Raw genomic sequence first — 22,174 nt, forward strand, 5'->3', positions numbered from 1 at the left:
CTGAAAACACACACACTCGTTTGCAATCCATTACTCCCCTTTTCCCCGGAGCGCAAGTGGTGAGGACCATTGTTTACAGCAAAGCAATGCTTAAGTTCTTCCTAGTTTGCAGACTTGCACATCCTTTGAGAATTTCCAAGGTGTGAAAGACATCACAACTCTAGTATCAGAGGGGTAGCCGTGTTAGTCTGAATCTGTAAAAAGCAACAGAGGGTCCTGTGGCACCTTTAAGACTAACAGAAGTATTGGGAGCATAAGCTTTCGTGGGTAAGAACCTCACTTCTTCAGATGCAAGAAGTGAGGTTCTTACCCACGAAAGCTTATGCTCCCAATACTTCTGTTAGTCTTAAAGGTGCCACAGGACCCTCTGTTGCTTATCACAACTCTATTGTACTAACGACTGAAATGTCATCACAATGTGTGTAGGGGCAGAGTGGAGACAGCAAGGATGTGCCAGTGTGTGGCCCTGCACGTGGGAGACGACTGTGGTGAGACAGACAAATGCCAGCATCTCAGCAGACCTCTATGCGTAAGGATCTGTTAACATATGTTCAGTCACATGCAGCCCCAGGGAAACAGGTGCACAGTTGAACATAATAGCAATACACTTCTTGATTCCCATGAGAAAAAAAGCCAGGGAAAAGTCAAGACATCAGTCTGAGTTATTTCCCCAGGGGTTAAGCCCGGTGTCATGGATTTCAAAAACATTCATCAACATTCAACCCTGTTCCCATATCTCATTTGACTTTAAAGAAAATGGCACAAATGTAAGGAATCAGCCCAAGAAAAGCCAGGCAGAGTCTCATTAAAACAGTCCACTTCCACTGTGCTACTTCCTTCCCCAAAACCATACTGAAATGAAGAGTAACTGATTACTAAATGGACTGAACAAATCCAACTCTCTAACTACCTCTGTTAATTTGCAAGCCATTCTGTTCTTGCCAGGACCTGAATTATATCCCCCCAGGAACTCAGATCTTTCCGATGTGAGCTGATCAGTCCTCCTGTGCCAAGAGCTGGAATTTCCCGGTGCAGCAGCCATTGCCAGCAATGGGTGCACTGAAGCGTCTGGCACCAGCGCAGACTGGCAAATTAACTTCGCTTGGAAGGCTCTCAGCCTCAGTTAAGCAGTGCAGGCAGCAATACTTGAAATGTGCTTGAAGGATTCCTGTTATTGAAGTGATTGGAAAGCCAATCTGAACTCTTAGTGTATTAGACTGGCTGACCCCTGAGTGCTGGGCTGCCTAATGCTAGCTATTGATGGGCGCGCCACAGCACTAGCACCGAAGGGTTATTCTGAGTCATCTTGACATTTTTTATTTGAATCAGTTCCTTGGTGCTGGACATGGGATTTTCTGATAGAAAACACGAATGTATTAATGCATCGCTGTGTAGTATCAGCAGCTATTTTGGACCACTAGGATCAGGTTAAATAAATTCAGATAAATTCGAGGTAACGACATAGTTGTTACTGATGAAATCTTTCAAATGCTTAGAAATCTGGATGAACCAGGTCTGTCAGCATGAAGAAATCTTTCCATCATTAAAAATAAAGGGCCAGCTGCTCGGCCTGTGTAACGTAGCACAGCTCCATTCAGATCAGTGAAGCTACGCTGATTTACACCAACTGAAGACTGGGCCCCAAGTGTCTGCTCTTAACGTTATCGAAAAGTTCACTTTAAATGTCCTTTTGTATGAAAATGCACAGAATCACTAGCTTCTCTCTAACCCTCTGGAAACCCAAATTAATAATTCAACCAAAGAAGTGGGCCTGCCTGGCAGATGCTTACATCCGAGCGAGGGTGTACTGGAAACGGGGGGAAAAAAACCATGGTTTTACATTGAAGTGAAAAATATGCTGTAATATTTTGACAGCAAGTCCTGAAACATGACAGTGCCCTTTTTGTTTGGTTGAAATTTAAAACTAATGAAAATAAATCTCTATATAAGGGATAATGCCTTTAAATCTACACAAAACATCCGAACTGTCAAATTAACATATCCAATTTTAGAGCAAACCATACCTATTTAGCAAAGCTGTTATGGACGTGCTTAGCTTTAAGCAGTTGCTTAAGGGTTTTGCTAGATAGGGATAGACTTAAGTACTTTGCCGAACTGGGATCAAAATGCACAGGATTAGGGAACCAATGAGGGATTACATCTAAGTGCTCAAGATAACAACACTGTTTAAATAATGTAATTTGGGGAAATTGTTTGATTTATGTGGGAGGGAGAATGGAATCAAGAGGTTTGTACTAAATAATTAGTTTGGCAAAAAATAAAAGAGGAAGAATGTACTTTTATAGGTAGTTATTTTTATTAGTTTGCTTCACCAGTAAATATGGATCAGTACTTTATGTTTTAGCACTAAAATATGAAAATTACACACCTGTAAAAATGGCATCTAACAGTTATGAAATTAAGAAACGCTTGTCTTCGCCATGTGACATACCATTAGGTGTGAGGTCCTGTTCAAGAAATAGTAAGGAAATTAATGTGTTTAAAAGATTGAATAGCTTAGTAATGTAAAATATTGCTACCTTCATGTGTCTGAAAACAGACCTATTTTTGATCGTAGCACAGTTTTCATTGAATTGGCTTCGATGAAAATAAAAAATAACACACTTTCCCATATGGCGGTTTTAAAATCTAAAACTGACATTTTTATTCTGAATAATTGGGGAAGCTTTGAAGCTGTAATGTCAAAATCCGTGACCGTGTCCCAGGTATGAGTTGTTCTATACGTTTTTTTAATGTAATTTTATATGTTCCATGTGAAGCAATTCTTAGGCCTCAAAGTATACAAAAGCAGAATCTGAAACAATACAGAAGCAATTGTTTCAGCTCCATGAGGCTATTATACCTTCACTGTAGCTAGTAATCACCTGCCACATTTTATCAAGAAAGGATGAATATTGCTTATCCACTGAACTGGAATACAGAAGACCTACAACAATTAAAATTAAAGCAATAAATATTAGGAGTATGACGGGGTGCAGTATTTCTTGTAGAAAGAATCCATCTGGTCTAGCATTCAAGATTTAAGATTCAAGGGTCACTGTAGTTAACAAAACTTCACTGTATTTAAACTAAAAAGTAGCATGTTTGCTGTCATGGAATGTCACATCAGGGCTTGCTTTTGTATTAGAGTATTATAGGCAGTAACACTGATCATATAGTGCAAACTAGATAAAATTGCGGTGCACTGAGTGAAAGAAACAGAGGTGCGAATGCTCAGTAGGATACCATTAAGACATAAAATGGCAAAAAATAAATATCAAAACTTTTATCAGTGTAAAAAAGTAATTGGGTTATTGTATAACCTAGAGTCTGGCAAAAAAGGCCTCAAAAAAGTTCACTCAGTCTTCAGAAGTTCTACAAATTAAGTGCCTTTTCAAGATTCCAATTAGACAAGAGACTCCATGCTTTCTGCAGGATCCGGTTCATCATTGGCCATCACAGCACCATTTTTGTCCAGTGTCATGGGACCATTTCCATTTTCCTTAGTGCTCACCAAGCTTAGCATTGCTTTATAAAGAAACTGGTACTGTTCCTAGAATGAAAAGGACAAATGGTTTCAATCCCCATGCTGTTTAAGAGAATGCATTCTGCTTTGTGTTTCCAGTGTAGCTGGTTATGAAGAGTCATCAGAATGAACCCATTATTTTCACATGAAATGCATGGGGCCAGTAAAATCACCAATATGACTGTAATCGTTAAATGTGGTCCAGAAATTCAGTAACAGATCATGCCCAGCTAATGCACTTCACAGGCATGCTGCCATGTTTTCAAATTCTTATAGAAAATTTATTTACTTTCATCTTGCTGTCTTCTCTACCCAGTCAATGCTACCATATTAGGCCAGTATTTAAACTATAGAGTTTAAATCCTCCCATATTCAGAGGACATAACGAACAATTGTTGTTACCATGTGGAAAGCATTAAGATGTTACAGAATATGAAGCATTATTTTTGTCAGTTTTGTAGTTTTGTCAGTTTAATGCATACAAATTTGGATGCTACAGACAGCAAAGAGACTATCTGGTGAGCAACCAAACCCAGCACATGTAATACTGCCTTATATTCAGGGTGACTCTTACAGGAACTGATCCAGTGTTGTCTGGAATCTTTCCATTGATTTCAAAGGCATCGGATCAGGCCAGAAATGCACTTGTGAAGTACATTATGTAACACGCAAGAAACTGTACGGTTCATCAGGGCAAACGTAAGAAGCCTTCTGCTAACGTTCTAGTAATTGGGGCTTCCTTCCAGTTAGCCATTTTCTTTTTTCCTCCTTCATTTCATTGTTATGTGTATCTTTAACAATGCCGTAGAATTTATGAGCAATGACTATGTAAAACCACAGTCATGGCTTTGTGGATATTGGCTCTGAGTATATAAACAGACACTAACTACAGATGTCGGGCTAGAGTCTCAGATGGCAGCTTGGGGGCAGGAGTGGGTGAAGAAGACAGTTATGGCGCCTTGATTCTGAGTCTTAGTCTGGGGGTTACTCTGAACTATATCAATTGGCTATGGTTAGGGGCCACCAGACAAGGATAGCTGAAGTGCAGTGCGTTATGGCCCAGTCCCGCCTCTATCCCCGACGCTGGGACTGTGTCTATACCCACGGGGGAATCTGACATGTTTTCAGTGTAGAGGGAGTGGAGTGATTCCCAGAATCAGGCCCATCATTTCACTAGGGCTCCCTCTCTTTGGTTCTGCTAAAGCAGTAGTAGCACTGGTTGGGATTTTTTTCTGAATGTGCTTAATGTAGTGAGAGCCTGTGTGGGAGCCTCGTAGCTGCATGAAAACACAAATGGGCCCATTAAGCAACTTCCATTGCTTGGCAGCAGAGGCAACAAGGCTTGGTGATGGACACCATGTTGTGTGCGCGTTTTAATTCAAGTTTTACTTGTCAGCACAAGCCTTATAAAGGACCAATTTTATCCTCCACTGAAAGACTTACAATGTCTGTAAATACTCCAGGCCGCATAAGATTGATCATCTTTGCCACTTGGAAAACATCGACAGCATTTTCATTCTCCAGTTGTTGGGAAAGGGTGGTCAGGGCACACAGCGTTCCGGCTGACACAGCTCCATACCTGCAAACCACAACACCGCCATGGTCAGACGTACAGAGGTGAACCTGGGCACCTTGGCAAATTGCCACAGAGCTTTGATTCAGGCTTATCCAAGTGCTACATACATTGTTTTCTTCATTTTTTGTAAATATTCAATGTTCTACTCTATATGGGCGAACAAGTCATTTTTATCCATTTGAATAGCAAAGCAGCATTAACCATACACTGGCTATCTTGAGCTAATTGTGGATTCCAATATAAAGAACCGTATCAACCAAATAATGTGAACTGTTTAAAAATACCCTGCTTGGACTGCGCAAAAGCAGAGTTAAATTTCACACTCTGTTTGCGTAGAAGCGTTTCCATTATGTCGGAGTGTATTTTACAATACGTTTATGGGAACTCAAGCAAATCACAAGCCATGACAACCAAACAAGCTTAGTTCTTCCGCTCCCTCTGACAATTATGTAAGACAGTCTAAGGCTATGTTTGCACTACGCACCTTTTAGCAACACAGGTGTGCCGCTACAGCCATGCTGCTAAAAGACATGCAGTGTAGCCACTGTTTGTCGGCAGGAGAGAGCCTTCTCGCCGACAAAAAACTTCCACCCCCAGTGAGCGGCAGTAGCTTTGCCGGCAGGAGAGTTCCCCTTCCAACAAAGGCGCTTTTCGTTGGCAAAACTTCTGTCGTTGGGGTGTGTGTGTTTTTTTAACACCCCCGAAGGACAAAAGTTTTGCCAACGAAAGTCCAGTGTAGACAAAGCCTAAGCTGGATACTAAGTGCCCATGAGTCAATGACAAACATCTCGTTAACACCCTTCAATTGAGCTAGGTCTCGTTTGTAGGCAAAAGGCAGCACTTCTGGGTGTGGCTGAGATATAAAGGCGTTCAAGAAATGCTACTGAGGGTATGTCCAGACTACCCGCCAGATTGGCAGGTAGCGATCGATCTATCAGGGATCGATCTATCACGTCTCGTCTAGACGGAATATATCGATCCCCGAACGCGCTCCCGTCGACTCTGGAACTCCGCCAGGGCGAGCGGCGGTAGCGGAGTCGACGGGGGAGCCGTGGCCGTCGATCCCGCGCCGTGAGGACGGGAGGTAAGTCGAAATAAGACACGTTGACTTCAGCTTCCCGTAGCTGAAGTTGCGTATCTTACATCGACCCCCTTCCCCCCAGTGTAGACCAGGCCTGATACTGATTCACTGGAGGCACCCTATCAGAATTTTAGCAGTAGTTTGTGACCTGAGGGCAGCGCAGAACCTGTTTGTGAGACACCAGAGTCACTTGAAATGTCTGTGCCAGGGATTGCTGGTATGGAGCAAACTCCAGCCATGCCCATGCCCATAGCAACAAACCCATTGCAAAGACTATATTAAAAGAATGTTAAGAACTCAAGCCAACCTTGATTCTGCTTCCCCTTCTATGTTTGTGTTGCGATACAGTCTTTAAATCCAGGATTACCTGCTATTATTTCCACAGGATCTCTGCCTCGTTTTAATAGGACTAAGCACAACACTGCCTTGGTGATTTCTGAAGATAACTGCAAACTGAATTTAGTCAAAAGTGACGCCCCTCTGTCTCAGTCAGCATGGGCCTTGCCTTAGTCACCTACGAACTGCACACCAAACAAGGCCGGGCTCATTGTCCTTATGGATTAAGGACAACATAGGTGCCTAAAGGGAGACACCTAAATGCCTGTTTAAGGCACTAATGGACGGATTTTCAGAGAGGCTGATTACCTACAGCTCTCAATGTCCTGAATGGGAGCTGTTGTGTGCTCAACATCTTGGAAAATCAGACCACAAAATCCTTAATGTGGTGCCTAAATATAGGCAGCCATGTTTGAAGATTTGGGTGTAAATTGTTAGTGTTTAACATGTGGTTTGTAGGTAGAGTTCCAGAACTTTTTAGAAATGTTTTTTCATCAAGTCGTCTACCAAGTGCTTCCTAAATCCCACTTGCATTTAGTATTTGCAAATCCATACAATTGGAATTAATCCGCAGTTGTAATTATTAGTGGATTATTGGATGCGGCTGTTGCACATACTAAAGGGAGATTTTCATTTTCAGCTACATTTGCTCAGCCTCCAAATCAAAGGTGCAATACACATTATATGCTAGGCAGAAAAATAAAAATCACTGACTACGACAAATAAACCAAAAAAGCAATTTACAGAAAAAAGTAACTCAGCGCTTTTAGAATCACAGTTTTGAGGATTTGTTTGGGGGGGTTTTCTGGGAGGGCAGGAGGGAGAGGGGTGTCTAGCATGAAATGCCCAAATCAATAATGGTTCTAATTTTGTAAAGCATAATCTTGAATAATGCAAGTGCAGCAAAACGGCACTCCAGACTAGCCAAAGCATTAATATTAAAACTAGCCTCAAATTAATGAAAGCTGCCAAAATGCAATAGAGCTTACACTAGGCATTAGTGAGGCAGAAAGGGAGAAAACCCACTTGCCCAGGCCCAAGTCACTCTTTGTAGGAGTTTGTCACGAGAACCTGCTGTAGTAGCGATACTTTAACGGAAAGGTTGCTTTGCAGCAGCAGAATACTAACATGCGATTTTACATCTCAGTCATTAGCCTGGCTGAGCACTGAAATACCAGTGTGTGGTAAGGCTTTTGCAAAATAAGGGAGGCCTCAAAGATTTCCCCATTAGCTCCAATGTATCTTGCTGCAGCATTGACTAAAGATCATGGCTGGTCTAATGGCCGTCACAACAGTTCTTCAAAGTGGTTCCCAGACTGAATCGGCGGGTAGAAATCGACCTCTCGGGGATCGATTTATCGCGTCCCGTCAGGACGCGACAATCGATCCCCGAATCGACGCTCTTACTCCACCAGCGAAGGTGGGAGTAAGAGCCGTCGACGGGAAGCCACGGAGGTCGATTTTGCCGCCGTCCTCACAGCGGGGTAAGTCGGCTGCGATACGTCGAATTCAGCTATGCTATTCGCGTAGCTGAATTTGCGTATCTTAAATCAACCCCCCCCTGTAGTGTAGATGTAGCCTCAGAGTTCAACCTGCATGGGCTTCCTTGGCACTTAAGTGGTGCATAATTCTTGTGCTGGTCCTCTGCACGGTGGTGAATTTCTCCCTCTGAGAAGAGCTGTGGTGGATCTGTCAGGCACTAGGCTCTGCTTTACAACCAGTACATTTTCCAGCGCTGGAAACTGCCATGAATGTATGCAAAGCATCAGTAAAAATGAATGTGTGATGTAAGAATTAGCATCACCTATAATCAGCTGTTGAATTGTTACTGGGCACACAAACATGCGGTTGCTTTGCAGAACTATTTCTTAGAAAGCAGCGACACCTCTTGCGGGGGTGGGTGTTTCCTTCTCATCCAGCTGATGTCAAGATGGCTCCACAGAATGGCTGTCGGAAGTGGGCAAAATAAACCCACCATAAAGAAACCTCAGCTTCTGTGGCTCAAATTATCCTTGCTGTGCATCTTGAGAACCAACAGAGCTGAACTGGTTCAGTGCTATTTACATACTGTTGAAGTAAAGCCCTGTGTCACAGGTGGCACATTAGACCTACATTATTACACAGGAGTCCTGGGGTGGTTTTGAAACTGGTTTAATAAAAAAACAACTCTGGAGTCTGGTCTAAACTATGGCTCTCACTGGTTTTAAAGCTATTAGAATTTGGGGGCGGGGGGGAGGGTCTGGCCTGAAAGCCCCAAACATAATAAACTGCATTAAATTCAATTTATTTGCCTTTGAAGCATGATGACTGGCTGCAATTCAGGGAGGCTAGGTACTTAGATTGTGGTGCTTAGGCCATGAAAACCCATCCTCTCCAGAGGAGTGAGGACATTTTCCTCCATCTACACCCTTATCCAGTGTAAAATTTCTTTTACAAGCTGTATGTAAATGAGAGAAGGCAGATGACATACTCATCATGAACAATGGTGGGGCCATCCCTTGTTAAGGCCTCTTCCTTGATTACATTGATAAGTTCAAAGGTACTGCTTATGGGGGCATCTGGGTTTGGCCATTTGGGACACTGAAAGTGGCGTACTTCCAGAACGTAGTCATCCTGAAACGAAAAACCATCCTGTCGTTAGCCATTTTAACTCCACATTCACACACTTAGGGATGCTGAGGCTTCTTTATAGCGGGACATTCCTCCCCATTCTGCCCGTCAATGAAAGAAACGAGAGGGGCCAGAAATGGAAATAGTATTCTCACCTCCCGGCAGGTCAGGAGCAACTACGTTAGACATGGATGTGTGCATCCTCCACACATATGTGCAAGTAACTGTCTGTGCACCCCAGACCGCTGTGTATTCCGCTGTGCAGCGAGCAGAGCAATTCTGGGACAGACAGGCTGGCACGCAAGTGGGGGCAGAAGAGGTGGTGCCCAGCACTTTTCTCCCAGTCCTCTCTCCGAGTAGCTGACTATGGACCCTAAGCTTCCCTCCCTCCCCGAGGACTGCATTAACCATGGGGCTGCTCCTACACAAGCAGAAAGCACAGCCAGGAACAGACCCCAGAATTGTTCCAAGTTCACCTGATTCTCTCTCTCTTTGAAGGGGTCCGTGGTGGGGAGAGAAAGTTGAGTCCTCCTCTCTGTAGAGATGAGTTAGACCCGTGGTTCTCAACCTTTTTTCATTTGCAGACCCCTAAAAAATTTCGAATGGAGGTGCGGACCCCTTTGGAAATCTACATAGTCTGCGGACACTCAGGGGTCTGTGGATCACAGGTTCAAAGCCACTGTTCTATGGTAATGACAACCTTTCGCAAATCCTTTAGACATAGTCTGCAGACCCCCAGGGGTGTGTGCGGACCACCGATTGAGAACTACTGAGTTAGATCACAGAGCTCTTGGTCCTGCAGCTCTTCGAGAGGACCAGGGTGTGTTGGTGTGTAGCATTTCTGGGTAGTCTTCAGTAAATCTCTTTATGCCCGTGGTACAGCAAGTGCCAGGGTGAGCCTTGCCCCTGCCTGCGTGATAACATAATTCTCCCCTCTCCCCAACTGCTACGGGGGGAACCTCCTGCCTGCTGGAGAGCGCCCCTCTCCCTATCCTTTCTTCATCTCAGAGCCATCACTCAACAGCCTGCAGGCTGCGTAGCCTCTGTGAGACTCCACTCGTTGCCAGTTAGCTGCACAAATCCTTCCCCTCACTGTGATGCAGAGGCAGGCAATGTGCATGCACCTGTGGAGAGGGGAAGACATTATCCAACCATGCAATGGCTGTATAGTTGCCCACGCAGGATTCAGTGAGGTCTGGGTGAATGCAGAACACAGCCAAGCTGTGCAGTTCTGGCATCTCTGAGGCTCCAGGGAGCAGGTTTGGGTCCATACTAAATCATTTTGAATATAATGAAATATTTAATTGTTTAAATATTTTCCATTTCAATTCAGGGCCCACCTCCACATAGGTCTTTCTTAGCCCACTGGTCTCTTCAGCATCTCTAATATTCCAAGGGCAGCTGGTCAAACAAGAGAAGAGCGACCAAAGGTATCCAGACTAAAAAGGCTACCAAGGGCTTGTAACAATATCTTCTTCCCTGCAGCTAAATACATCTGCCATTGTGATAGCAGTCAAAGTATAGGTGTTGTCGCTCAATATAAATGTGGTTTAGCAAATGCAGAGCCACCATCATCGCTTCAAAACAATTCATTTATAAAATCTGAATTTATAAAAGGGGAAACAGGACACCGAATCTCAGTGTCTGGGGAGTGAGAAGGAAAAGGAACCGATATCAATATCCTTCCCCCTGCATCGGACACACAGGCAATATATTTACAAGTAAATCCTTTTGAAAGTCATTTGCAAACTCTGTCTTATTGCAAAGTTTAACTGAAGGCGCTAACGCGTTGGATGAAAGGGAGAGCCCAAATGCACCTATTGTGGGGGTTCACTTTACCTGGGTAGCTTCAAGGATAAAGTCATGGATGATAATTTGCTCTTCATTAGAGAGGCACAGTCTGTCTTTGCTGATAAGGGTCACGGTAAAGGCCTCACAGTTCATGGATTCCTCACGACTTGGCCAGTACACAAACTCATCTTCTGCCTGGGGGAATAAAACAAACAGATCACTGCAGTCTTCCAAATAGCTTATTTTATGTATGACTGAAAAATCCAATGGATCCAGAAACGGATTTGATACATAGATATGACCAGAAACTGATCTTTAAAACTGTTTGTGTCTAAAAGAGATTTATTAGAGTAGTCAGCAAACCTCAAGTAATCCTTCCTGTGCCTCCCAAATAGTGCAACTCTGCTTTTTAATTGGTTTCATAGGGAAATGGTTATTTTAGTTAACTTACACTTAATCTTTATGTAGACACAATCTTTCCCAGACTACACCACCTGCTGTCTACCCAGTACATTACTCCCTTTCTTTTGCAGTCAGGTCAGGTACCTGTTTAGAAACACTGAGTGAACTTTAGAAATTGTTTGTTATTGTCTTTAATTCTTATCTATCTTGGTCTCATCCAAAGCCAGTACTGTCAGGGGACAGATTCTGACTGACTTTACTGTGCTTTGGATCAGAACACTGGAGGTTGTCATATCTAGTTGTTGAAATTTTATGAACTGAGAAAAAGAAACCCAAACATTCCTAACCCTGAGGAAAACAGCAGGTCAGCTTAATTCTCTGTAAACTTTAGTCTATGGCAAAAATCGTCTACTGAAGGAGCAAGGGTAAATTCTAAATAAAAAGAGCGCAGTGATGGGGAAAAAAGGATTAAGAGTTTCAGTACTTTTAATGAATAACCAGCTGTCGATTATACTATCAAGAAAATATCATTTGAAAAATAATTGTGCATCCTAAGTCACAGACCCAAAGAATGGAAGGAACAGTAGACCCAACGCCTGTGCCTGTTCTTGGATTCAAGGTTGTATGGTACGCGCCGGCATAAGCATAGAAGTTAATTGGACATACTACATGGCATTGCTTGCCTGTGTCTCTGAGGACAAGATCAGGCAAATTGTTTTTCCTTCTGAAAAAACATGAACCATTATCCTCTGCATCTATGAATCCATTTTCTCCCTCTGTGCCCAGGGCAAGACTTTCAATGATACTTAGGTTCCCAAGTGCTTACGTCTGTTTTGAAAACAGGACTTAGGCTCCAGTCACTCAGGTGCTTCTGAAAAGGTTGCCCTCAGTCTATAGAATCATATTCAAATAGTCCCTAATATTGTTGATTGTTCCATAGTAATTTCACCCTTCTTCCTCACACTAAACTCACTCAGACACAGTAGTCAGTCTGCATTGTCATCTTTCTCTCAGCACTGTATGTTCAGCTTCACCCACATTGACATTAACCATATCACAAAGTTTGTGCCAAATTCCGGCGCCTGTTTCCAGGGCAACCCCCACCACCCTCCTCACAACGAAGGCAGAATCTGGCACTATGTGCCTTCCAAGACGAGTTGCAAGGTATTTTCATATCTAGCCAAGTGTCACCTCTCCCAGTTATATCATAATCAGAACTGTTCAGCAGCATTGCTTCGTGTGCTTTTAAAGGCAGGAGCATCCTCTTCATTTTCACCTGACACTCTCTCTTTTCATCAATTCTTTTTGATTTGATAGTGCTTATCTGAAAGCTCTTTCCCTGGGAATTCCTGCTGATCCCTTTAATCTCACTGCACTAAGGAAGAATATAAACGTGGCAGCCCTCACAACCACTCTTTTCTAGTAACGAAGACCATTGTTTCCCTACCATTCTCAGCCACACTTTAGTCAGGCACATATGAAAAAAATCAACTGTTCAGACCTTAATCCTTTTCAGCACTCATTCTTCTTAGGCATATGCCGGTTAACCTGAAAGCTATCATTAACACTTCACCTGTCTCACCTCCAACACTTGAATTCTCCCTGTCTTTTATTTCCATTTATATCCACATATACAACCACAACTGCTTTCCCCTTCAATCAGAAATCATGTATTTATCCTCTCTTTGATCTCCTTAACCTTATGTCCCCCCCAAGCAAACTAATAACTACACTATTGTCTCGGTTACCACTTGCTGTCCTTAACCGTAGCCCCTGGCAAACGAATAACTTCATTGTCCCCATCCTTTCCGTCACACGGGCCACAAACACATAGCACAGAGTCTTAAACTATCATTTTTGCTCTGCTCTGAGGAAACTATGGTTTCCTTCAGTTCATTAGTAATTCAGTCCTGGCAGGATACACTAGTTGAGGTTACCTTTCACCTATAGGAGGATACAATTGATTTGAAAGAGAGCAGCGACATAGTTGACTGTAACAAGCTTGCTGTATGAACTTAGATTTAAGTAGATGGCTCAAAATTAGCTACATTTTCAACGGAAACATAACCAGCGTGCATGAGTGACCCAATTCCGGCACCCTGCTGTGCTCGGTAATTGAAGGATAGTATATACATAGTTAAGTGTTTAACTTACCAAGCTCTGGTTGTCTGGCAGCATGACAATGATCTGTGCATTATGATCCCAGATCATTCGCCAAAAGTCTTTAGTTGTATGTGGAAGGGGATGCTGGGTTATGATGAACTCATTGCTCCTGTAGTAACCCTTATAAAGCAAAGACAGAACCACACAGTCTCTTGTTACACCGAGTACTTTCAAAGCATTACATTTTATTTATAGGAACAGATAATGTTGTTTTGACTACAGCTGAAAACATCCAGTACAATCTAATTTTTTCCTGTGCTATTATTAATATTTCTACACAAACCATTTTCACTCTGAGTACATTTCCACTTCTCAGAGTCCCTGCTGCTTTCATTTACTCTTAATGCCAATATTTATTTGAGTGCATGTAATGGAAAAATTAATTCCATAAAAATGCTTTGCATAATTTAAATATTTTAAACAATGATCTTTTATTAAAGATAGTTAAAAGTTTTACATTATGAAATGTGTTAAAACTTTTATACTCAATCATTATATGCAAAATTAAGACAATTGTAGGAATCTGGTATTTAACACCTTTCAGTTGATTTTGCTCTATAATTAAGTGCTGATTTTCTCACCATGATATAAGAGGCATTAATGTAATCAGTTCCCTTCATTCCAGGCAGTGGCGCGAGACCCACCCTAGCACGTTCAGCTATAAGATGAAAAAAATGATCACAGTCTGGTCATGGCATGGTGCAGAAAGCATGAATTTCTGAGATGACTTTAACAAATCAGATCTAACACAACTCCCATCTCCCCCAGCAGCAGGCCCGCACTGTAACCGTGATAAAGCATTGCCAGCCAAAGCAGAATATAAAATGAAATGTACAATATTCCTACAAGGACAAAGTAATTTCAGGAATCAGATTTTACTATAGCAAAGCTTTTCACAACAGGCTGAATTATCAAATAAGTCTATGCAGTGATGGCAGGGGATTTCAGATCATTCTTGACTACAGCGTTCTATTCACCTCCAATTGCACACAAAACCATCTGATTTATTTTGCTTCTCCAGTCTTTTTCTAGCATTGCTTTATGACCATTTCGCTGACCTCGGGGCAAGCAGGCATCTGTCTCCACAGCTGAGGCAATCCCCGTTGATTAGTCACCCAAGAACATACATAACTCCCTCAGCACATCTCGTCTCCTCCAAAGGGAAGAAATGTAGTTTATATTTCCAGTCCCCCAATTTTTTTTGAGAGTGTGCATAATGTGCTACTAACTGAGCCATCCAAATGTGATAATTTACTCATAGTAGCAACACTACCAAACAATCAACTTCAATCGCATTGCGAGATATTATCCGAGTACAGATGCAAACATGACTGCATTACTGTGATTCCGTAGCTAGAAAGTCGTCCCCCCCCCCCCGCCATATAATTATTCAAAAACTTAAACTCTTCAGATTAACATTTTGCTTGGACAATGCATTATGCTGACACCATCACCAGGTCCTTTTGCTCAGTTTCCCCATAGTAATTTCTAAAGACAAGACATCTTTGGCTGAACAAAACACAACCATTCTCCTTCCTGGCAGCTATGCCTCTTCATGCATAACCAACAGAATTCAACACAAAAAGTTATGCTAAGCAGTAATCAAACCAAAGAGGTGAGCTTACATGGCACAACTGATGAGTTTCTGTTCTTCTCTTTGTTGCAGTCTTTCTGAGCACTGAAGCATTCCACATATTTTGCATTACACTGTGTAACCAGCTGAAAGAAAATAAGTAGGAACTGGTTTGACGACGTTCTCATAGCCCTCAAAAGGAAGAGGAAAGTTTTTCCTTGGCAGCTCCTAGAAAAAATACCTCACTGGAAGAACAAGCTGTATGGTCAGATTTGCTTAAAGTACTCAAAATGCCAATAGGAATCATCCTCTTCATAAAATATATGGATGCTTATTGGATACTAAGGTCTCCACAGATCTCAGCTTTGGCACACATCAAAATGAAATTCCATTCCAAGTTGATTTTCACAGAACACTCTAGATTTAGTTACTTTTGACAATTTATTCTGAAGCCCTGCAGGGATGTTTAGCCCAGTAGCAGGTCTCAGGGGAAAAAAACCCAACAAAAGCAAGCCCCTCTCTCTCCCTTTTTAAATTGAAACACGCTCATGCCTAAGGAAGTTTATTTACTGCTGTGGCCTATTGTGAGCCCAAAATGCTTTCAGCTGAGACCAGCCATCTTGGGGCACGTTCTCCAGTCTGCCAGGTTCACTTTGTGCCGCTTCCGTGGCACAGAATGAAGTTGAGGTGGCAGGAGATTTGTCCTGCAGTATCCTTCTGTGTGGGGAAAATCATTGCTGGTGTAAAGCTGGTGTAAAGCTGGTGTAAAGCTGGCTCTGCTGCTTTCTGGACCAGAACTCCACTGCTCAGTATAAGGGGAGGCAGGGAATGTGAAGCAGGCGGTTGGGGGGAGAACAGAGGGAGTGGCAAATCAAGGCTCCTTTATGCCTAATTCTCCACAGGGAGAAGTCAAAGCAGCTTTAATTTATGCTGGGACCAGGTGGTGAAGAATAAGGGAACGGTGACTGATATTTTGTCAATGCCAACTCTCCGCTGGGCTGGAGCTCTGCTGTAGAATCAAGCTCCTCATATCTGCTTCTGCGGGATGGAATACCCGAGAGGCATGTGAAGTTTGATGGAGCTTATGGAAAAGGAAAGACAAAAAGGAAAGAAAATTGTGCAGATACACTGCACTCCTTCTGTATCATTATCCTGCTCTGAGAGCAGCACTTTTGATGTTACACAGTTATTATATCAAGAGTCATTACAATGGCTCCATACTGTTGGAAGCAAAAGTAGGTCGTCAATATTGGAGCTGGTCCTCAACCTTGTTTTTCCCACCACAAAAATAATTTCAAATGAAAAATTTTCATTTTAAACTTTTTGTGGGACATTTCTAAACAAAATTAAATGAATATTTCACTTAGTTTTTAATCAAAATTTTGGATTTGGTTTTTAAAAATTTTTTTTATTTAATTTTTTTATTTTCTCCCTTTTCTCCTTTTTTGTTTATTTTGCCAATTAATGCAATAGAATGAATGATGCTGAGGGGTAATGTTTTGTTTTTTCTTTCAATTTTTTTCCTCTATTTTTTCTTTTCCCACTCTAACTTTTCAAAAGTTCCTCAACTTTGGAACAGTTTCAGAGCACCAGAGTTACATTTTTCTTTTTACTCTTGTGTAATTTTTCCCAGAGATGGCAAAGATTTGAAATGTTGCAGAGTGGGGAAAAAAATAAAAAGAGATTGGAAAAAGTGGAATAAAACCTGTACATTATTAATTTTATTGCTCTGTGTGTCAAAAAAGGAAAAATGAAGGGGAACATTAAAATTTCAAATTCTCAAAAACGGAAATGATAAGTTTTGTTTTGAAATTTCTCACTAAAAAAAATATCAAAATTTAGCTGACAACATTTTCATGTGATTTTATTTTCAACAAAACCCCAGTTTTTAGCTGGAAAAGATTCTGGTTGAAAATTTTTTGACCAGCTCTATTCATTAAAATATCAACAAGAGAATAGCAGTTTAACAATCTCATCAAAGATATCCCTCTATCAGATATATAATGGGCATTCAATTAAATGGGGCGGCACTGATATATTCTGCCTAACAATCCATTTGGCTCTCTACATGTATGTGGAGGCAGAGGCAGATTATGCTTTTGTGGGGCTCTGGGCCAGAGCAAGTGGGGGCCCCGCTCCATCCCTTTTGCCTGCAGGCCCCCTCACGCTCCTGCCGGGGAGCGGGGTCGGGGCATGGGGGTAGCAGGTCAATTGGCCGGGGCCCCTGAGCACAGACCTGTTGGCCCAGTGGCTAATCCCATCCTCATCAGGACTATTACAAACCTCTGAACAACTTGAAACAGCCACCATTTAAAAAAAAAGAAAAAAAAAGCTAAAAACCCTCTCAGACAAAGGTTCCTCCCTTCGCTCAAAACTCTCACTCCAGAACCAAGTGCTGTGTCCTCCATTTGCCAATTAATCCTTCTCTCCTGATATTCCAAACCTCCAAGTAACATCAAATAGCTGCCAATATTCACCCAGGGCAAAAATTTCAAATGTACAGAAGTGACGTACGCCTTGTCTCCACTTACGATGGTGTGCAGAGTACAGGTATTAGTCATGTAGCTACCTGCCGCACAGAAAGGCAGCCGTGTTCACCCTTGTCGCTGCACTCTATAGCTACATGCAGCAGGGAAAGGCTCCCGCAGGGAGAGGCTCCGGCAGCAGAGAGCTGCTCCTTCCACCAGAGCCTTTTCCTGCTACCGGAGCCGTTCACTACGGCGAGGAAAAGCTCTGGCCGGGAGACATTACCAGTGCAGATGTGAGAGGCACTGCTTGAGCGTGTAGAGAGCAGTGCAGGATGTATATCCCAGGGTTCAGGCGTGTAGGGCATGCTACTTGCCTAAGCCACGCCTCACTGTCTATCCTGCTGTTTATACCCGTGCTAGCTGGGCATGCAGTGTCTATGCGCTACATGCTGCCCTAGTGTAGACAGACCTTTAGGAGCCTAATGTCCCATTTTCAAAGGCTCCTAAGCAAGTTAGGTACCTAACTTACTGAAGTATTTTGGTAAATGCCAGAAGGTGCCTATGTGCATTTTTAGGTGCTTAAGTCCCTTTATACATCTGGCCCTTAGGAGTCTCATTGGGACATAGGCTTCTAAGCATCAAGTCACTTCTGAAAATGGGAATTAGGTGGCTAAGACACTTAGGGTACGTCTACACCAAAACCAAACCCCTGCAGCTGGCCCAGGTCAGCTGACTCAGGCTTGCGGGGCTCGGGCTGCGGGACTATAAATGGCAGTGGAGACATTTGGACTCCGGCTGGAGTCCAGGCTCCGAGACGCTGCAAGCAGGGAGAGTCCCAGAATCCGGGCTCCAGCCCAAGCCTGAACGTCCACACTATCATTTATAGCCCCAAAACCCAAGCCCCAGGACCCTGAGTCAGCTGACCTGGGCCAGGCGTGGGTGGTTTACTGCACTGTAGACATATCCTTCGGTATTACTGCATTTGTTGCCACCACTCTCTAAAAACATTTTTATAGTTATTATTTACCACTTAGAAAAAGTCGCAACATTTTTCTGTGCTGATTTTTTCTCCTAATGCAATTTTTTTTTAATTTGGTTGTTAAGCATCTAAAATGTCATGGATGCTACAGAAACCCAGAAAGTCTCACCAGTGAATTCAGAAAATGGCCTATTCATTTTTTGAATCATTTGGCACCTGGTTTAATTTGTTTAATGGTTTCATGTCTTTAACTGGTACTTGTCTGAGGGAGTTTAACTGTGAAAACAGGGTCTGCACAGATTCACCTAATGAGACACAGTAACACAAAGTAGTTTTAAATGTGTATTTAAAATGTAATCAGAAAATCTTAAACGGCTGGAGGCTTTTAATTCTTAAATGTGAGAAAACGGCAAACTTTTTTTTAATGATGAAATTATCTGTAATGTATTACTGGAAAAGCAACAGCTGCAACAGCTGTTTTTTTCTAGAGTCTCAAGAAAACTAATTTACCCCGTTCATACAATACTGAGGATTTTAATTGCGCTACCAACAACCATTTCCATTTGTTTTAACTAGAGATGGGTCTGAGACACCACGTTTGGATCCTGATCTAGATCTAAAACTAATCAAATCTAAGGAGTGTTTGGATTCAGCATTTTGGTTCAAGCTCCTTATAGAACGAGGGGTCAGCAGCATAGTTCAAATGAGTGCCCAATTCTCTCTTTACACCAATTTTACACTAGTATAACTCCATTAGGGTGACCAGTTAGCAAGTGTGAAAAATCAGGACAGGGCATGGGGGGTAATAGACACCTATATTAGAAAAAGCCCCGAATATCGGGACTGTCCCTATAAAATCGGGACATCTGGTCACCCTAAACTCCATTGACTTCAATAGCATTAGTCCTGATTTACATCATTGTAACTAAGGTTGTTCAATCTGAAACTTCTCCAAAATTCAGGGGTGCTTGGACCCAGCGTTTTGGTTCAGGTGCCTTTCGTTCTGCCTATTAGATATGATAGCAAAGACTCTCCATGTGACAAAAGATAGGGAGCTGTGGGTGTGAAATCACTCCTGATGCCTGATAAACCTTTACCTTGAATTGTTTCTCTAGTCGTGTCTTTCCTCCTATTCCAGGTATAAGAATGCTGTTAACATAACTATGCAGCTGGTTTGCAGATACTTCAGTCTCCTTCCCAAGGATGGCTTCCAGCAAGGCATCATGAATAAAAATGTACTGCTCCTAGAAAGGCAAGAGCAAGCAGTTTAAGAGTTAGGAGAAAATTATACCAAGCAGAGTCATTAATGAAGGCGGACAGCACACTGAAGGAAAGGGTTACATTTCCTTTTTAAAACAAGCTCAGTCTACAAATACTGCTCAGACTGGAGTATACATTCATGAGTATAATCTAAACAATACTTAAGAAGTCAAGGGAGGAATCAAAAGTTTCTGGTCTTGAAAAAAGACATTCCAAGTCACCAAAACGCCTGCTGAAACGTATTCCGCATTTAGAGAGAAGTAACTGAAAAACCGATTTCCTTTTTGATCACATCATAAAAACGAGCACTGCTTTCAATTCAGTATCACTCCAAGCTTTACCTCTGTCTGAACAAGGTAGTTGCGCTGTGTCCTGATGTGTTTCAGGAAACCCAGGACGTTAACTGTGCTCTTGTCTTGTATCTGCTGCAGCATGCTGTCGATCACAATGTAGGTACCAGTTCTGCCCACACCAGCACTGCAAAGGACAGGAAAGAAACCCTGATAATTCTGCTGTATTCAATTAAATGTTAGCAAGGGCAAAACAGAGTTCCTACATTTCTGTCCCCAAACTTTACAGTATTAGAACACCTTGACCCTCCTGATCATTAAAGTCCTTAAGTAACATGTTACATGCATTCTAGGATTTCAATCACATGAAAACGTGTGCTTATTTTAGCTATTTTTCCAAATGTTTGTTTCCTTTTCCCTCTCTAGCTTCCTTCTGAGGACATCTGTAGTGATGCCCCCTGCTGAGTGCAACTGCTAACACCAGTGATTGTGGGTGAAACTCTATGGAGGAAGTCAAACTAGATGATCATTATGGTCATACGATGGTTATTCTGACCTTAACATCTGTGAGAGCTCCCCCATAGCTAGCACTGGGTGTTCTATTCAGATGAATAATGTAGCCACAGAATTTACTTGCTTTTTCTCTATGAAAGTTATCTGTGACCAGACTATTTCCCAATAACTGTTTGCCGTACAATCAGTGCTAACATCTTTCAGACCATGGGTGGTTTGCAAACTAATTCCTTAACTAGGTCTTTGATTATTCATTAATCTTTATTCCCAGACCATGACTGGTCAGTCGAGAGAGACACGGTATTGTTACTCCCTGGTTGGATGTCTGGAATTTTGTAAACAAACCTTAGAAATGTCTAGTGCAAATAGCAAGTACGTGGAGTTGTACATGTCCTTTGCCAGCCCCTTGCTTGCATCTGAAATTCACCCCTGTGTCGGCACCTTGCAGAAGACGGAGGCATCATTTACACCTGCTGGGATTAAGTGGTTCAAAGGCTTTGCACTGAGATGAGTTTCATTCTGCTTTGAATTGGTGTGTTAATAATCTGTTGTATTTGCATGTTAATAAGAACCCACCTACAGTACCTGTTGCATCCAAAGTGTGCTTCCCACACCCTAGTTAACCAGAGTTGCCATACCTGCAGTGTACAAGCACGGGTCCCATTTCCGGGGTCCTGGCTGCTGACGATCTCCTCACAAAGGTTAGCACAGGCAGAGCATATTCTGGCACTCCCATGTCAGGCCATTGTGTATAGTGATACTGAATAACTGTTCTCTCGTTCTGTCGCCCTTTGGGGTTTCCCTTCTGACCCTGTATGTAAAACGTAGCCAACAAGGAATAAATATTCGGAAAGGGGAGGCCTGGAACTACTTCAAACTCTATCAACATGTTCAAATAAGCACATGTCAGCTGAGGCTAAACTGGAGAAGTGCCCCTGCTCCCCCAGCTCTGCCTCCCGCTCGATGCAGACAGAGTCCTGGGGAGAAATGCACAGGACAGTGGGGAAATAATGGCCATGAGAACTCCCCCAAGGGAAAAGAAACTGTGGGCGCAGGGTAAATGCTTTCGCCAGAAAGCCAGTAACCCGGGCTTCACTTAGTTATTTCCCACCAGCCAGCTACTGAAAGTTATACACGTAGCAGGCAAGACCCCTTGCTTGCACTTAACAAGCCGGACAGGAAATTAACATGAACAGAGGGGGCTCACTCACCTTTTTCATTTTTGTGTTCCTGACTGTGAAACGGCGGACGGTGTAGCAGGCATGTACCTTTGTGCTCTTCAATGTGACTATAATGTTGCCGTATTCCTCGCTATTCTCTGTCGGCCAGTACTGATCACATTTTCTCTGAATGAAGGGAGAATTAGATGGGTTGGGGTCATTTTGGTTTTATTAAAACCATATTTAGAGTTTATTAGAAAGGGTAAAAAATCATGCCTAGTAATTTATATCGCCGCTATGGGATTTACATACGATACAGCAAAACGCTATTTGTGTATTTAAAGCTAATGGGTCAAATTCTGCTCATTCATGAATAGGAAGGCAGGATTTAATTCACTATATTAAATAGAAAAGGGTAGCCATTATCAAGCTACATGGTCCCTTAC

General features: G+C 42.5%; 1 protein-coding gene across 2 annotated transcripts in view; it reads right to left on the reverse strand.

Annotated features, from left to right (window-relative positions):
* Nucleotides 1-3,406: 3,406 nt before the first annotated feature.
* The window catches only part of PTPRG (protein tyrosine phosphatase receptor type G), a 605,571-nt gene continuing 586,803 nt past the window's right edge, over nucleotides 3,407-22,174 (reverse strand). For both annotated transcript variants that reach the window (XM_065407550.1, XM_065407549.1), the window contains 11 exons: nucleotides 21,780-21,914; nucleotides 21,207-21,379; nucleotides 20,107-20,242; nucleotides 19,603-19,749; nucleotides 15,111-15,204; nucleotides 14,067-14,143; nucleotides 13,477-13,605; nucleotides 10,969-11,115; nucleotides 8,990-9,132; nucleotides 4,970-5,105; nucleotides 3,407-3,553 (listed from right to left, as the gene is read on the reverse strand). In XM_065407550.1, coding sequence (XP_065263622.1) covers nucleotides 3,407-3,553; nucleotides 4,970-5,105; nucleotides 8,990-9,132; nucleotides 10,969-11,115; nucleotides 13,477-13,605; nucleotides 14,067-14,143; nucleotides 15,111-15,204; nucleotides 19,603-19,749; nucleotides 20,107-20,242; nucleotides 21,207-21,379; nucleotides 21,780-21,914 — 1,464 coding nt within the window. The remainder of the gene's footprint in view (nucleotides 3,554-4,969; nucleotides 5,106-8,989; nucleotides 9,133-10,968; nucleotides 11,116-13,476; nucleotides 13,606-14,066; nucleotides 14,144-15,110; nucleotides 15,205-19,602; nucleotides 19,750-20,106; nucleotides 20,243-21,206; nucleotides 21,380-21,779; nucleotides 21,915-22,174) is intronic.

Source organism: Emys orbicularis, chromosome 7 (assembly GCF_028017835.1).
Source record: "Emys orbicularis isolate rEmyOrb1 chromosome 7, rEmyOrb1.hap1, whole genome shotgun sequence".
NCBI classification, from domain to species: Eukaryota; Metazoa; Chordata; order Testudines; family Emydidae; genus Emys; species Emys orbicularis.